The sequence below is a fragment of the Rutilus rutilus genome (genome assembly GCF_951802725.1).
Source record: "Rutilus rutilus genome assembly, chromosome: 12".
Lineage (NCBI taxonomy): Eukaryota > Metazoa > Chordata > Actinopteri > Cypriniformes > Leuciscidae > Rutilus > Rutilus rutilus.
Genome location: NC_140217.1, coordinates 34,022,685 through 34,040,850, shown reverse-complemented (window position 1 = coordinate 34,040,850; position 18,166 = coordinate 34,022,685). Strand labels below are relative to the sequence as shown.

Below are 18,166 nucleotides of genomic sequence, written 5' to 3'. Positions count from 1 at the left end.
TCTTATCTAGATCAAGGAATGACCTGCTTTTGTGCAGCTCTCCAGCTGTTGGTGATGCTTTATGAGTTATGATATATATATTTGTTTTCCATTCTCCTTATAATATTACTCTCCGTGTTTCTTCCCACCTTTAGACAGTTCATTCAGGTATACAAGGAAAAATACTTTGACATATGGAGGATGTGCACGGATTTCAGATTCTGGTGTCAGAAAATAAATCTCAATTGTTTCTCCTAGACATTCGCCATTCCAGGAGAAATCAGAATTTTATCACAAGAAAATACGGTTACACTTTAGACATTCAACTATTAGTCAATTTGCAACTACATGTCAACTAACTCTCATTAGTAGAATGTAGTAGACTGTTAGGTTAAGGTGCTAGGGTTTGGGTTGGTCAAATAAGTTGACATGTAGTTGTAAAGTTACTTAGTCAGTAGAATATCTGTTGGCAGACCATAAAAATAAAGTGTTCCTCAAACGAATATTACATGGTTCCTGTAAAATTGCAGGAGAGTCCTCAAAAAGATCTCAAATCGTGCTTAGGTTTGCCAGGATAACACCAATCAGAGATCTCAATATTAACTCAAACATTTATCATCAAATGATCAAATATGAGCTTTGCTATTCACAGTTTTGTTTCTCCTATGGAAGTTTAGAAGAAACATTTAAGGAAATTTAAATACAATTTTCCTCTGGCTGGTCATTATCATGGGATACTGGCTTTTTTACTAGTTAAACCAGCAACATTCGGCTATGCTGATCCACCAGCAAGTATACCAGTATAAACCAGCGTGAAAATTCATAAGCTGACCTTTCAGCAGAGTAAGCAAACCTGATGGACTCATTCTGACACTGATGGATTCAAACAGAGGAGACTCCTAAGGTTGGTGAGGCAGTTTGTGGTCTTGAACATACTTGGAGAGCACATCTATTCTTGGACAGGCACAGCAGTCCCTCCATCCAGTCTGAGTGGATGAAAATCTATCAATAATTCACCAGCAAGATGAACCTGAGTGCCGGTCTCCTCATCTCCTGTTCGTAACAGCTAATAAGGACAGCTGTAAATCTTCTAGCAGGATACAAGCCTGTATGACACAGCTCTGCTGAGGAGCTTAAATAGAGGCACTATGTTGCAGGGAATTCTCAAATCTCCCCAGAAGTGTGCTTAGAGTTGGTACGAAGACAACTAGAGCTATTATGTACTTTTATGTTTTGCGGGGGAAGACAGATAGGAGGGCATTAATAAGATTCATCCTGTAGGAGCTTTCCTCTGGAAATCATAAACTGGACAGCATGTGCTAAAGGCTTGATGCCTTTGTGAATTGGCTTAAATCACTGATGAATTGGTTAACGCACCTCTCCTGTGGGTTTTTTTTTTTTTTTTTTTTTCTGTTGTGAATGTAAGAATGGGACAAAAGGCATAATTCTGAAAATCTTGTAATGAGTGGAGGAACATGACCTTAATATCTGTTAGTATATTCTTTTTCATTTCAAAACATTTGCTCCTGAAATGGAAGCATGAGTGGAATAATAAAAATTCTGTTGACTTTGCTGAGGCATTTTCAGTCTGAGCACATCACTTAATAAACTTCAACAAGCTCTTAAACTCGCTCTTCAGAATTTCATCCACTTAACGCTAGGTCAAACAGAACAGTGGTGCAAGGTGAAAAAAAAAAAAAAGTTTGTAGTTTTAAGATATACAATTTAATATACAAAAGGGATGAATTCATTTTTCTGTTAAAAATAATATTTCATTCACCACCGAGACTGACTATTCAATCAGTAATAAATCAAGTACTCTAGTATAGAATATATAATATAAAAGCATATATATATATGTGCTTTTATATTGTTATATATATATATTATAACCTGCAAAGTAGCAAGTGTTCCATCTGTTTTTGCAAATAAAACAATCAGTAACCAACAAAATATATGCTTAATTCCATCCATCCATCCATCTAGTATTTTAAATGCTAGATGACCAACAATAAACTGGATAATTCAGAATAAACTAAAAATGAATCAGTGTTTTGAAAATGTCAATTTGATTCTCTAGTGAAACACCCACTGTTGTCCTGATATAACCTGCAAAAAGAGTCACTAAAAACCCCCATATGTCCGGAGCCCCTAAGGGAACATGGTGGTGGAAAAAATATAAGATGGGAGGGAAAATAATGTCAACGCTTTTGTGTTCTCTCGCAAATGTTTTGCGTTCCCCCGAGAAACTTTGCGAGCGCTCGCAAAATGTTAGCATTCCCATGAGAAACGTTAGCCTGGCTAACGTCAGACCTCGTCTCATTGAGACGTGGTCTGGGGACCACATGTTCATTTTATCGTATTTGAGGCGTGGTTTACGAATGCCCAGAGCCGTTTATTGGGCGCTACGAATGTCTATCAAATGCGCCTGTACGTAGCTCATAGCCAATCGTTTCAATTATACCAGATGACGTATGTAGAGCGACAGAAATTCGACAAGGAAGAAGACGAAATAAACTTGCGTTCTAAACTACTTAGAACACTATCTAAGGCTGCATCGAAAGGTAACTTCGTGTCTGATGCCATGTTGGATCCATAGATATAAACAAACTGCTTCGGTGTGTCGCATAGACGTCGTCATCGTCTTGCTGCTCCCTCCCCGTTCTGTGATTGGTTCCCTTTTTGAGGGGAAAATCTGGTCCATGGTGTCCAGGCTGCCTAGCAGCGTGAATAAAATCGCGCAAGGCAGCATGGGGAAACCCAGGCTAGAGAAACGTTGCGTTCGCTCGAAAAACTTTTGTGTTCTTTGCGAGCGAACGCAAAACATTTGAACACAAAAGTGTTCTTTGCCAAATAATTTTCCCTCCCATCTCATATTTTTCTTCATGTCCCTTTAGGGGCTCCGTACATATGCACATATTTACGTATAAAATATAAATAAATACGTAGTCTAAAATGCAATAAAAAGATAAAGAAAAGTTTCAAATGTTTATAAAGTATTTAAAAAAAGAAAGAAAATACTGCTTCTGCTATAAATGCTCTAACAGAATATCCAGTAACAGGTTAAAGTCTGGTTTGTCTTAAGTCCTGATCCCATTGCTTCCTTCTCCCACCTGCCGTTTTCTTCATCTCTCTCCAGTTTCCTGTGAAGAAGCTTTCATACTGATAGCGATTTGCAGACAAAGCAAAGTCATTAATTTTTCAATTGGCAGCAACATGAGTTAAAGTGAACACTGGCATTCCCAATAAAAAATTCAGAAGAGTTGAACTCATGCAAACAAGCAGCAGTGTGATGCGGCGACAACCAGGCAAAGTTGAACAGTGACCAACAGTAGAGACTCGACAACCCACACGCTAACAGTGTGAATGGAGCTCAAGTTTAAAGGCAAAAGCTCATAAATAATGTTGCATATTTGTACAAGCTCCCAGATATGACCCAGGACAGCACATTTAAGCGGGTTGCAACTATCCTGCACTAACTGGCCCCCTCTGACCTACCTGGAGGTTGTGTTCCATCAGTGATGTTTTTAAAAACATTTACCGAGGACCCAGAGGGAGGGTTATGTAGCAGGGCAAGGCAGCGTCTACAGAAGGACCAGGTAGGTTGTTTTATCCTCCAAATGGGGCACAAGGCTTGACCCAAACGTGAAGGGCTGATCTATGTTGAGGGCTAATACCGTAAAGAGAGGTGTAAGAGAGCTCCTGGCGTTACTGAGATGGATCATGTGTCCATATCTCAGTAGGCCTTCTGCTGGGAAGAGCGTTTGATAAACTGACGACCTTGTCAGTTGGATAAATAAACCGAGGGAGGCAGAAACAGGTCATTTCGGATCACGCTCTGTCAAGAGATCTGTTTACGGGAAGCCACCTTGATGAGCGTACCTTTGCTTTCGACTCCTCAACCTCAAGGTTAGTCGGCAATTACTGCCACAAGAAAAAAAAAAAAGAGCCTTTCAATGAGTTTCGCTGTTATCACTAGAACAACAGAGCAATCACTTGTTGGATAGGAGAGGAGAAAAATGGGACATGGAAATGTTGTCTTCTGACACTTTTCCAATAGCCAGGTAATTGATATTGATTTTTTTTTAGTGTATACGAGTCAATGGTTCTTAAGACATAACATTCATTACCGCCGCATCTGACACTCACATAACCGTGTCAAAGTTTTACGAATTACAGCATCTATCGGGTCTGACTTACTGTTAATGTGGTATAGTTGCATTTATAATGCAGGCCTTATTGATTAAGTTCGGTGTAAATCAGCAATACGGAGAAAGGCATCGATTTGTTCGGAATACACTGATACATAAAGGCAAAAATATGAAGTGAAGTAAATCCAATGTGCCATGAGCTCAACATCTCCGATGTGCTCCAAAATTTGGGGCATATTTACAAGAGAAACCACTGAAATTGGCTCACACAGAATTCACCCGTGGCTTTTATCTAAGTCTTCACGACAGGCATTATTTGGTTTGTCAGTCAGGGACAGCTCTTGGGTTTAATAATGCGGGTGTCGCTCACTCCATGGGTGTCCAAAGGGCTTGGCAATTCAGATATAATGGGAGTGATAAGAAATGATTGACAGAAGCATCTGGACACCTAGCCGAGCTCAAAGAGCAGGCGTTTTAGACAACCAACTGTGTACAATGGTGTTTTTCTCCTTTTGGGTATTAAAATAGCAAAAGAATGGTGGAGCTGTGAGCTAAAGCGGCTGTGACATTTCCTGCGAGCGCTCGGCACGTTGACCCCTCGTCTCGCGGGGACCAGCATTAAGTTTCCATGGCAATGCAGAGATTAGTAAAAATGAAAACGGAAGAGAGTAAAGACAAACGTGGAGGAACAAGTATTAATCTCTACTATTGTAAACCCAACATACACAGGTACCAAATTTATATTCGTGCCACGGAGCTGAGTGTCAGTGGCGACGTCAAGATACATTCCCTGTAGAGAATAATTTGCAATGTATGCCGCTACTTTTTCCCCACCTTAAAAGGAGGCTCGCATTGCCTTGCCACTTATCCTGAGGTAATTTTCTTAACACATTCAACGCTGTTCAATTATTCAATGTGCTGATTTAGTATGGGTACATTCGGCTCTTGCCATTCCACAAGATAATTCTATGTCATTTCTCAACGTGAAATAAATTAACAAGGCACCATAATAATTTAGCTTTAAATCTGTTGTGTGCAATATGGACCTAAATAATATGCACAGAAATATGTTATGCTCTGCTTTAAGCCACTTATACTATTAGTTTTTAAAACAGCAACATCTCCACTGAAACTTAAATATAAGTTTAAAGAAACATTTTTATTTCCTGAAAGGTCTCAAAGGTGTTCAGACTTTTTGTCAATACCATTAGATATGAAGTTAGATATCTATACATACTGTACATATTATATAATTCATTCTTGAGGACTGGGGCACAACAAGCTATACATAATACACACTGCCATTTAACAGTTTGAGGTAATTATGATTTTTTTGGGGGGTAAAACTTTTGTTCAGCAAGTATGTACACTTTTGATTCAATTGATAAAAGTAACAGTAAAGACATTTTTTTAATTGATCAAAGGGAACAGTCTTTATTTGACTTGTTGCAAAATCTATTTATTTCAAACAGTAAACTTTCTATTCACTGTATATTCTATCAAATAAATGCATCATGGTGAGTATAAGAGACTTCTTTTTAAAAAAAAGTAAAAAAAAAATATATACATATTTTTAAATGTTATTAAAAATTGAATTGTAATTAAAAGCGTTAAAATATTGTTTTCAGTCTGACAGTTGTGATAGTTCAGTAGAAAATCATTCATTAATTCATTCATCAAAGTGAATGCTAGATGTATCAATACTTATAATTAATATTTGACAAATTATTTTTGTATGGTGTTGAACAGGATCAAACTTTATACAAGGATAAACACATTTTGTGAGAAAATGGAAGAAGCAGGACATGTTTAACATATTAATCCAAAACAAAAATGATATTTTTCAGGTGTGTAGCTTGTTTTGTCCCAGTACTCAAGAATCAATGAAATACAATGATAATAATAACAGATACAATGTAACACAAAACAGCCCCAAACAGAAACAAAAATGATGAAAATTGTATAATTTCATGTGTGCCGTGCAGGGCGTATTTCCAGTAGTAACCGAGGCTTTTAATTTCAGCAATATGTATCTCCAGGGTCTGCAGATGTGGAGAAACAGTGCTTATCAGGGCCAAACACTGTGGGCTTGTGGGTGTATTCAAACCGGGCTCCTTTAATCACAAATGGCTCTTCAGCTTCATTCTTTCAGACTGATATTCATCTCTCTTTTTCTCACACTCATATGCACACAATTCCTTCTAGGAATAAAAAGAGCAACACACATGTGATGCTCGAAATGTGCAAAGGGACCAAAGATGGATTACTGGTGCTGCGCTGGCACATTCGTTCTTTGAAAAATGATATTAGCCTCCAAGTCCCCCAAGATAAAACTAATTCTGCCGAGTCTAACATGGCACTTAGACTGGTAAAGAGCACGCCAAACTAATCACGGCCAAATCATTGCATTCATTTGCATTCTGGTTGAGTTTTATTTCACCAAATTAAACTAAATTCTCCTGAAGAGAGTAATTACTGCGGTAAAAAGGAACGGGATTCAAATACATTGGGGGATCACTAGTGAAAATGTTTCTATTTTTATAGTCTAATACACATTTTTCCCATTTTATTTATTTCACATTTAATGGTTTTATTTGAACAATTATGAACATTATGAAGTGAAGAACATTTGACCTTTCGTACAAAGCAGTTCACAATAAAACAAATGCAATAGTGTATCAAAATAAATCAAAATCTTAAATACTTCTTCATTTTAGTCATAACATTTTAAAATGTTACAAATTCTTAAAACTTTCCAGTTTTATACGGGAAAATAAAATACCGATATTCAAATCTGGATTTAGACATTTGGACCTCATTGTATATTTAAGAAAGAATAATAATAATAATAATAATTAATATACATATATAAACCTTTTTATAAAATAATTGTCCCATGGAGACTTTAATTAAAGTTGCGCATCAATTGTGTGAGACTGCAAACATAACATTAGTGGCAATCGATGTGCTGTCCACCATCTTGATTGACCAATTGTCTGCCGTGCAAATCTATACATATAGATTGTCTGTGGCACGACCGCGCCACACGGCATATCAAATTATGCTCTGCTAGTTAAAGAGTCTTTTAGCCAACATTAACAAAACACAGCCATAGGAGGTTAAGTAAATGACAATCTATTTAAAGGGGCAGGTAATATGTTGATAGAGACCCTCTATGGTTGGTTTTTAACCAAGAATTTGAAGCTTTGGGGCATGTTCCAGATCTCCGCTAGTGGGCCAATTCCCCTTCAAATGACATTCCACTGACTGACACCGCCTAATTTCCCCTGGTGAGAGAGGAATATGAAATTAAAATGAACCATATGAGCTGGCAACACAACAGTTTAGGCAGATGAGCATTAAGGTGAGCTAATGAGGAAAATGTATTTGGAATTTATTTTTTGGCTGTGAGAAATGTTCTGTTTTATGGCGCCATCATGTTCAATCTATGTGTCCATGAGACGGCAAGTTCCAAACAGGTGTTCAATTAGTTATAAAAGAAAAAAAAGCAGAACAATAGGCATTGCTTAGAAAAAAAAACAAATAAAAAAATAATGCGACATCAAGAATAATAAACAACTTTCTTTTTTTAATAAATGCAACAGCATGTTAAATTAACACGCCTGAAGGAAAGAAGAAGTTAAGGCGAGACATCAGAGAACTTAGTGAATAAATGCAGATGCTTTTAAGCATTAGACTGAAAATCAAGTTAAAGCTTAATTCTGTAATAACAAGATAAGGGAAAGTGGGCTTAATTAGATAAGTAAACGGATCCCAGCCCTCAAACGTGTCCTATATCAGCAATGACAGCAGCTCCGCTCGCCTCCACAACCTCTACTATACGGAGCTTTCCGAATTGATATCGCGCCGCCCTTCATTCACCTGCACTGCAGCCTTCTGTGGCAGACGCGCTTTTAAATGGAAATCATCCTGACAAGCAATCACTTCATAGAGTGTACTCATCCCACTCCTCCACTCTTTCCTGCTTCATCTTTCGCTCTCTCACTCTACGAGGCACCGAACGTATTTACAAGTGGGAAGTTAACTCAACATTAGCATGTTACCACAAGACGGTCGGTACTGTTTTATAAAGCTGTGAAATTATGTTCATGAAAAACAGGTCACAGGCCAAACAAACCAAACAATTATACTAGAAAAAAATATATATAGACAATGAAGCCTATTTTAGAACCACTCTGTTTTTGTGACAATTAAGCATATTATCGTCAGAAATAATTACTGAAATGTCTGGACTTTTTATATTTGTAATTCCCTTATGTTGATTCTCATTCCATTCTCATATTTTTCTAATTACATTAGAGGTAGTACACAAAATACAACTTTAAAGGATTAGTTCACCCAAAAATGAAAATTATCCCATAATTTACTCACTCTCAAGCCATCCTAGGTGTAAATGACTTTCTTCTTTCAGCAAAACACAATTGGAATTATATTAAAAAATATCCTGGCTCTTCCAAGCTTTATAATGTGAGTGAATGGTACCTTCGATTTTGGAGTCCAGAATCCATCCATCATAAAAGTGCTCCACACGGCTCCAGGGTAATATAAAGGCCTTCTGAAGTGAAGGAATGCGTTTTTGTAAGAAAAATATTCATATTTATAACTTTATATAACTATAACCACTGGCTTCCGGTAACGGCCGGATACGGGGGTCTATTTCTGGCGGAAGAAATTTCTGACCCAAAGTTTATATACACCTAGGATGGCATATTTTTTATTTTTGGGTGAACAAGATAATTATATCAAATTATTTGGTATGAGAATTGGTGGAATCCTGTTTACTGTCATAAACATATTGTCACAATCTAAAATATGCTTAATTTACTTATAAATTCTTCGTAATACCTTACAATAAGGTCCCATTTGTTAACATTAGTTAATGCATTAACTAACATAAACTAACAATGACCAATGCATTTGTTACAGTATTTATTAATCTTTGTTAACATTAGTTAATAATAATTGTTAGTTCATGTCAGCGCAGGTCCATTAAATAATATTAACAATATTATAATATTATCGTAACATTAACAGAAACAACATTTTTAATAATGTATTAGTTGAATGTTGAAATTAACATTAATATTACTAAATGCCTTAAAGAGGCTATAGAATTCAGAAACCCTTGTTCAGCAACACCGTTAAGTGAACTGCAGCCAGTAACCTTTTGCTTGTGCTCACACTCGTGCACATGTTACGCACAAGAGACCAGCATCATGATGATAGATGACGTGATTAAAATTACACATATGATAGTTTTGATTATAGAGTATATTTGAGACTGTAGACTATATATAGACTTATTATGTGAGCCTATAGTTTGAATTAATCCCTTTACTTTGGAGGACACATTGACTGTACTGTACAAAATAGCTCTTTCGGCTTTATCCTGAACATCGTAAATGAGAGAGGCTCTCGGGAGCGTGGTAAAACGGCACATCCTTTTGATTTTCCCGGCAAAAATGACCCGAGTCCTTTACTTGAAAATCAGTCAACAGGTTTTCATAGACAACCTAGGAAGTTGGGGAAGGTTTCGTTTTTAGGGTTTTGTTAGAAGCTGTTCACACATTGGCAATAAAAAAGCAATTAAAGGGAGAGTTCACCCAAAAATGTAGGTTCTACTTCCATAGTATTTTTTTTTCCTACTATGGAAGTCAATGGGGTCCATCAACTGTTTGGTTACAGACATTTTTCAAAATATCTTCTTTTGTGTTCAGTAGAAAAAAGAAATTTGTAGAGGTTTGAAACAACTTGAGGGTGAGTAAATGATGACAGAATTTTCATTTTGGGGTGAACTATCCCTTTAATACATGACAATTTTTACATATAGCCCCTTTAAGTAGATTTCACTAAAGTAATGTAGCTAACTAATGTTACCAAATTAAACTTTAAATTAAATAAATGAACCTCGTAAAGTGTTACCAATTTGTACATTTTTATTCAGATTTTGGGATGCAATTTCACTTTTGTGAGATTCACCCATAAGTACATTTGGCCCAGGTTTTTTCCTATACTTCCTCTGCAATAGTCCAGAACCAGAAATTTCACATAGATCAAAAGAAGACAGTACAAATTTCCTCCAAAACCCATTCCATCATATATACCAGGCAACCTTTCATCTTCTTCAAAAGGCTATTCTTTGAGAGAGGGCAATTTCAGACACGCAGCTTTGTGAAAAAAGAAAGTCAACTCTCCATTAGTTTGTATTTTACAAATTATGCCTCCACAGAAAACCTTTGATCCTTTGTGCTAACTTAAATTCGTACATCTAATATCGTCACCTAGTACCGAACGTGTACAGATTTCAGATTATGAAGATTTAATGAATCACATTTCCCCTTTAAAACCACAGGCAACTCTTTGTGCAAACATATATGAGCCCAATTAAATTAAACAATTCACCATTAGTAAAAGAATGACCAAAATCAGTAGACCATACAGACACTTTTGAAAAAAATAACAAAAAATCTGCTATATTACATATTCAAAAGGACACACAGTGGCTGTAATTGTATCTAACAACTAGCCACTGTTAATAACCTCCCTTGGGCTGCACCGAGCCGCACACAAACTTAATATATCCTACTGTTTGTTAAACAAGTGCACATCAGCACAGCACAGGCAAAAATTAGCTGTCAACTCAACCGCCACTGCACAGCAGTCATGCACAATCAAGTCAGAATCAGCTTCGGAAACATGCACTCGGGCGCAGCAAAGTCAGCTCGAAAACATCAGCCCGTCCGCTGACCTGTCCTACCTAAAACAGCTGATTTTATATCTAGAACAAATCCCCTGCCCTATCTCTTTTATTTATGTGTTTCTCCTATGGGTATTATTTATTTTACTGCAGTGGACGACTTTGAAAAGATTCGCGTTTCAGGAGCGGCCACTATCTTCTTGCACAAAATAGAAAAGACATTTACCTTGCCATTTCAGCGGCTTTCTTGTCACTGATGTCATCTAAGTTGATGACCCAGCACAGGAGCAATTGTTTACTGTACAACAACAAAAAAGGGTCGGTAAAATCAAACATTAATTTTACAATAAACACCATAGGCCCAATAATATGCTAATTAACTAACTATGGGTCGACTATGACGAGAAAAAACAGGTATGCTTGAGCATTCTGTCCTTTTTAGGGTTAGCATCTTGTGACATCATGTCCTGTTTTAGGTTCGTTTACATGTCTTTGATCAGTGCATTCATGTTTTATTCGAACCGCACCAGAGTTCGTTCGGAAACGGACCGAGATCCATCTTTTCAGGGGTCTCGGTCCGCTTGTTTGGTGCGCACCAGGGTTCGGATGGCAGCGTTCACACTTATTCATATAACCGCACTAACAAAGCAATAATACCAGGGTTCATTTTAATCCAACCAAACATTCCAAGTGTGAACACACCCTTAGGCCCCGTTTACACGATGGGAAAACGCGTTTTGACCTGTCATTTACACGAAAATGCCGTTTTTATCCCAGAAAACGATTATTTCTAAAAACTCCGGCCAAAGTGGAGATTTCTGAAAACGCCGGTTATGTGTTGCCGTGTCAGCTGGGAGAAACGGGGTTTTAGGTTCTCAAACGTCACATTATGCGCCAGAAAATGCTTACGTCATGTAAGCGCCCTATGTTTAGAGTTTGTTTGGCTACCATTTGATCATGGATGCTCATTTTTACTTCTGTGCAAACGCTTTTGGCCTGTTTGCATTTGCTTCGCTGTCTGTCCACACAAAGGAACCTCGCGCCATGTCTGTTGTTTTGAAAGGAACTGGAAGTCGCTCGTTGTTGTCGGATTGTTGTTGAGGACTCTGATTGGCTTGCATGGCTTTATCCTTCTCCCTACACTGCCGCCCATAGGTTTGGCATAGTTATGATGTTGCTCGACGGCGTATTTATGCGGGTTGTGTGCACGATGTTATTTTTGAAAACGGAGGGGGAGAAATATTCGTTTCTCTAAATACCCGGCTATGTGTAAATGTGGCCTTAGTTGACATGTAGCTGCAAAGTTACTTATAGTTAGTAAAATGTCTAAAGTGGACCATCGGAATAAAGTGTTACTGAATAAAGTACATGCAGTACAAAAATACGACCTTTATGCATAAATACTTTTAATAAATACAACTTAAATACTATATATTTTTGTATGTCAATGCATATGGTCCTCAAAATTGTCCAAATTTTTTTTTTTTTTAAACCCCCCCCCCCAAAAAAACATGTTTATCCTTGCTGCTGTACAAGTAATTTGGCTCAAAAGAATGACTAGTTTACAAATACTGTGATACTTCACTCGTGAACGTGCTAAAGACAGCAAGGGTAGATGTTCCTATCAGAGCAGTCCTGCGACCCCATTTAAGGGTCACGACCTGCTCGTTTAGAGCCACTGATCTATAGAATGTCCAGGTAGACACATCAGTTACAAATAAGACTGAAATGGCATCCCTTCCTCCCTCCCTTTCGATCTCTCTCCTCTCCTCTCTGGCAGAAAAAAAGGAGCTGCTGCTATGAAGATGGATTATCCTGCTGGTGACACCGTCTCCTCTCCTTCTCCGCCATCAAGGAGAGCTTGCACAATTATGCCAATTAATCTTACACAAAAGGAGTTCAAATGCACCCTGCTTTGATTAGGTCTGGCTCCCAGACAGGTGTTTGCACTCAGCATGCATCCACATACACGCACACACAAACGCAGATTTGCATAAAACAATACATCTGATTATGAATTAGTCTCTAATGGCATTTCCACTTAATGAGAGTGGTGTCTTTATACCTGCTGCTGCTTGCAAGGTTAGCAAGAGCTGACAGGGACGCAATATAAATAAGTGGAATAAAACACATCTTAAAACCGACATGAAACCGCATTTGCAACCCTTTTTTATTTCACATGTGGCATATTGGGGAAAAAAACAAGATGGGACTTTATTTTAGTAGACCTATAAATGGGTTATAACATTTAATGAAATTATATACAGGTTCATTAATCAAATTAAATCCCGTATATATGCTGAGAAAGTTTAGATTGTATATCAAATGTTATATAAGCTGGTTTATTTAAGCTCCTGGTTTCTATTGGCCGGTTAACATGTTGTTCCGCCCCAAACTCACATCATTGGCTAATCAAGCAATAAATTCTTTCAAGTTGCTTTTAGATCTTTAAAGTGATAACAGCAAGTACTTTAACAACGATAAACTAACATCTCACAGGAAGTGAAACACTCTGTTGTACTGAAGAACTTGTACATAATGAAGCTTGTACAGTCTTTATAATGAATAACAGGAATGAAAGTCCATTTAAGACTATGTGTATGTGTACATACTCAAAGTGTGCGTAGGCATTCGGTGTACAAGACATTGCCAAAGGAGCTTGAAAGAATGTCAGCATTTTCCAGAAATACATTCAATTCTGCAAAAGGTTCTCTGGCTGGCTTCCATCTATTGACAATGCAATCAAACATTCTGACCAGACCTCGCTGACCACAATACAACCTGGGACATGTACGTGCAAACTTGTGATTTATCCATTTTTCTTTTTAATTACTTCTGTGTCAGAAATAGGTGAGGAGGTCTAAGTGGAATACCGTTAATGATCAAAGGTAGAAAAGAGAATTATTTTGTTCTAAACCAAAGAGGGCCCAAACCGCATCAAAAAATAGTGTTTTAATAAGACTTTCCTTTAATGAATACTCAGTCTTTGCCTTTTTTTTTCTCCTGACTGTAAAGGCAGAGTGGCAAGACAATTCTTTAGATCCACTTAAACTCAAAACACCCATTCGACACCTAAATGGCTCCTTAAAATTCAAATAAGGCTCTTAGCAATCTTTGTAACTACAGAACACTTGGTTTTCCCAAAAGAAAACAAGCAATGTCTAACACGATATTTATAGCAAATAAAGCACAGCAAGGACTATTATCTAAAGTGGTAGGGTTTAGGACATTTTCAAGCCAGGCAGGACAAAGAAAAGTCTTCCATAAAAAGGTAAAGATAGAGCGACCCAAAATAGTATTTGGACACTTAGGCCACACTTAAAATGTCAGAATTGCATTACATTAGATAACAAAATATCAAACTAACCTTTCTGAGCAATTCTCTCTGATAACTTTTAGTGGATTTATGAAGTCAGTGACCTGCAATTAAGCATGCTACACTAAGTGTGACAACCATTAAGCATCTAAATGCTTTTTTTTACCTTGATTTTGAACAGTATATATATTGTTTTGCTTGAAATGGTGCATGTTTTATCCTTCTTGAAAATAAAAGCCACTTATTTTGATATTTTGTCATTGAATGCAATCACATTTTTAAGTGTAACTTACTTTTAAGTGCTCAAACACTTTTTGGGGCCACGTTATCTTCTCTATTACCATAAGTAATGCGCAAGGATTCCTCAAATTAAACCAAAACAAACTAGACAACACATATTCTCTATAGTCTCTATCGGTTTGTGAATATAGTGTTTAAAAGAATAGGAAAGAGATGCAAAACATAGTGAAAAGAAGAAAGACGTCTCATGGCAAATCAATTTTCTGCCTTGACTCTTCAAGGTGTAGACATGGAGTATTCATCAGCTTTGCTGTCCTCTCACACAGGACAGCTCAAGGACATTGACAGCATAACCCCTATGCAAACGGCCCGCCACTCTGTTTGATGAGCACCAACACCAACTTTGTATATGTAAACGACGGGCAGCCGTGGTCTGCACACACTGACAGATGCAGACGCACTGAACTTTGCCTATCTCAGTGTGGTCAAACGCAAACGCTCAGGGTCGGTGGCATACTGCACTTGTATCAAGCTGAGTCTGGCTGAGACAGAGACATATGTTTGTTGATAAAGTCTGGTCTGGCAGGGATGCTGACCTCCTACTAAGTGTGCAGAGAAGTTGATTAACACCCTGCCTTTGCTCAGGAGGGAATATTACTGGTCACCTGATAAACCTGCAGAGTCCTGTTATGAGGGACAGCGTGATCCTTACTGGAGCTGTTAATAAGAACATCAGGCTTCATTTGAATAATTGTGTGTGCTCACTGATTTCAGTGCCAAATGTGCATCTTTTACAAAACTTCATCACAGCTGAAGTGACGAAATATAAACATGAGTTCTAAAAATACATTGCCTGCGTTATCTTATTAAAAAAATGCCTTTAGACAGTATTTTAGGACGTCAAGGCCTTGCTGGAAGAAAAACCTCCAGCATAAACCAGTTTGAGATAGACATGGTTGGATAGAGATGGATGGTTTTACAAAGGTTTGTCAGGCTGGGAATCCAGTTGGTTAACCAGTCAAAACACAAACTGATCCAGTCTGGGTAGGCAGCGCAATACCATTTTTGAAAGAAGTCTCCTATGTGCACCAAGGCTGCATTTATTTGACCAAAAATACAGTAAAACTGTCAAATTTTATTAATGTAAACAATAATTGCTTTTTACTGTAATATATTACATCTGTACATCTATTCCTATGATGGCCAAGCTGAATTTTCAGCATCATTACTCCCGTCTTCAGTGTCACATGATCCTTCAGAAATAATAATAATAATAATAATAATACATTTTATTTGTATGCGCCTTTCTCAGAGCGCTAATCTGATATCATTCTAATATGTTAAATATACAGCAAAATCATTCTAATATGTTGATATGACACTCCAGAAACATCTCTTATAATTAAAAATATTGAAAATTGTTTTGCTGCTCATTATTTTTGTGGAAACAGTGATAAAAAATTTTTTCAGGATGCCCTGATGTATAGAAAGTTCCAAAGAAGTTCAATAGAAATCTTTTTTGTAATATTATATATGTTCACTTTTGATCATTTTAACGCATCCATGCTGAATAAAAGTATTAATTTCTTTCAAAAACATCTTACTGACCCCAAACTTTTGAATGGTAGTGTGAGTAATAAAATATAATTTGCATTCACATTACCCTAACTTATTTATATTTTATATAATCATATTTGCATATGTATATTATATTGTATACTTCGTTTTATACTATTTTAAGGCAGTATGTTTGATAACAGGGCACACGTTAGAGATCCGCAGTATACGTCTGCAGAAAATGGCCCACTATGAGGCTCTTGTGTTTAGGGGAGTGAGCAAATAACAGAAGGAGATAGTAAAACAGAATGAAAGAAAGAGAAAAGAGCAGTTGAAACTGAAACTCAAAGCCCACTAGAGACATATCGTTGCGACCCTTAGCAGAGACATGCTGAGACATGCTTTTTCTCTGGCTGCTGTAGTGGGATTCCACAGGCAGAGATGAATGGCCAAAGTCAGTGGCAGTGCTTTGTTGCAGTGAATAACAGAAATGATTTGACAAAGACATTATATCAAAAACCAGATCTGGAGTACAACCGCAGTATTGTGAGCTCATCATCCCACAGTCCAGTTGCAGAATCTGTTCACGAATCAGACTGGAAAAGCTTTGGTTTGGTAGTATCATATAAGGAGACTGCAAATAGAGGAAAGGCTCGGCAGATCCGACTAATGACATCTGAGTGGGATAAGGGAGTTACCTGATGCTTTCTCGGAGGGCATCATTGCCTCTGCGCCAGGAGATCGTGCCTCGAGGCGACATCTTGGGCTTGCATTCAATGAGAACGTCGCCACCTTCTTTCACTAAAGTGTGGCTCTTCAGCTGGTTTTGGGAGAAATCAGGAGCGATAGCTGAAATGAAAGAACAAGTTTTAAATTATATTAAGAGTATACACAGAAAATGTTTCGCAACTTCAAACTATCATAGCTGAAACAGCTGCGTTTACATGGACACTTATAATCGGATTGACGGCTCTATCGGACTAAAAAACCTTCATGTAAACACCTTGATCCGATTGAGCTCGATCTGAATGAAATTTCGATCGGATTGAAAGGGTTGGTTTATCCCTTTTGTAATCCGATCGAGAGAACATGTAAACACTTGATCGGATTGAAAACCGAAACTGAAAGGACTGCGCATGTGCAATGACGTTAAATAGCGTAATGACGTATGATGCGCGGAATATGCTTACTGTCTCATGACCAGAGACGGACTAATATTACATCTGCTGTTTAAAACAAATAAAGAACCAATAGAGGAGAATAGTTATGCGCGAACAGCGGGAAACTGTATACTTGTGCAGTGTGCGCATGTCAAAAAATCTATTCCGATTTGAAACTTGTGACACATAAACGCGCACATCAACCCGATTACTTTATTTATCGTTCATGTAAACACCGTGTTCAGATTCATCAATCGTATTGATTTCATTCCGATTGAACCAAAAGGTGTCCATGTAAACGTAGCTACTGTCTCAAGCAACTATTTTCAATGACATACAAATAAAGGAATATTTTATAATCAAGTGGCAAGACAAAATTAACTTTTAGATGATATCTACACACTTAAAATGTGCTGTCTTTCTCTTAAAAACACTTTGGGCCCTATCTTGCACCCAGCGCAATAGACTTTGTACACCGACGCATGTATCATTCCTATTTTGCACCCGCGCAAAGCGGACTTTTCCCTCCACAGATGCACGTCGGTTAACTAAGAAATACACTTGCGCTCCCCGGGGCGGTTCAGCGCAAAGAGGAGGCGTGTTCCGGCGCAAACGTTCCCTCATGCTATTTTACAGGTTTGGAAAACAATTGCGCCACTGACCGAAAAAAAACTGTTTAAAGTCAGTGGCGCGTTGCGCATGTTATTCATATGCTATTTTAAGGGCGCATGCTTGGCCTTAATCAATGTAGCGTGTGCACAACGCGCATACACTTTGATTCTCTCATCTACACACAGACGCAGCAGTTATTTTTGCAAATCATACATTATTACGATAGATAGATAGATAGATAGATAGATAGATAGATAGATAGATAGATAGATAGATAGATTCAATTCAATTCAATTCAATTCAATTCAATCAACTTTATTGATCCCATAAAGGGCAATTAGTTAAGAGCAGCATGTATACAACAGTACATAACACAAACCACACACATTATTCGCAACATACAACCGTCGGCAAATATGTACACTTTTTTTGA

General features: G+C 37.6%; 1 protein-coding gene across 4 annotated transcripts in view; it reads right to left on the bottom strand.

Moving 5' to 3' along the window:
- The window catches only part of cntn4 (contactin 4), a 158,689-nt gene that overhangs the window by 29,605 nt on the left and 110,918 nt on the right, over positions 1–18,166 (bottom strand). For all 4 annotated transcript variants that reach the window (XM_084424928.1, XM_084424927.1, XM_084424926.1 and 1 more), the window contains exon 11: positions 16,660–16,810. In XM_084424928.1, the coding sequence (XP_084281054.1) occupies positions 16,660–16,810 (151 nt within the window). The remainder of the gene's footprint in view (positions 1–16,659; positions 16,811–18,166) is intronic.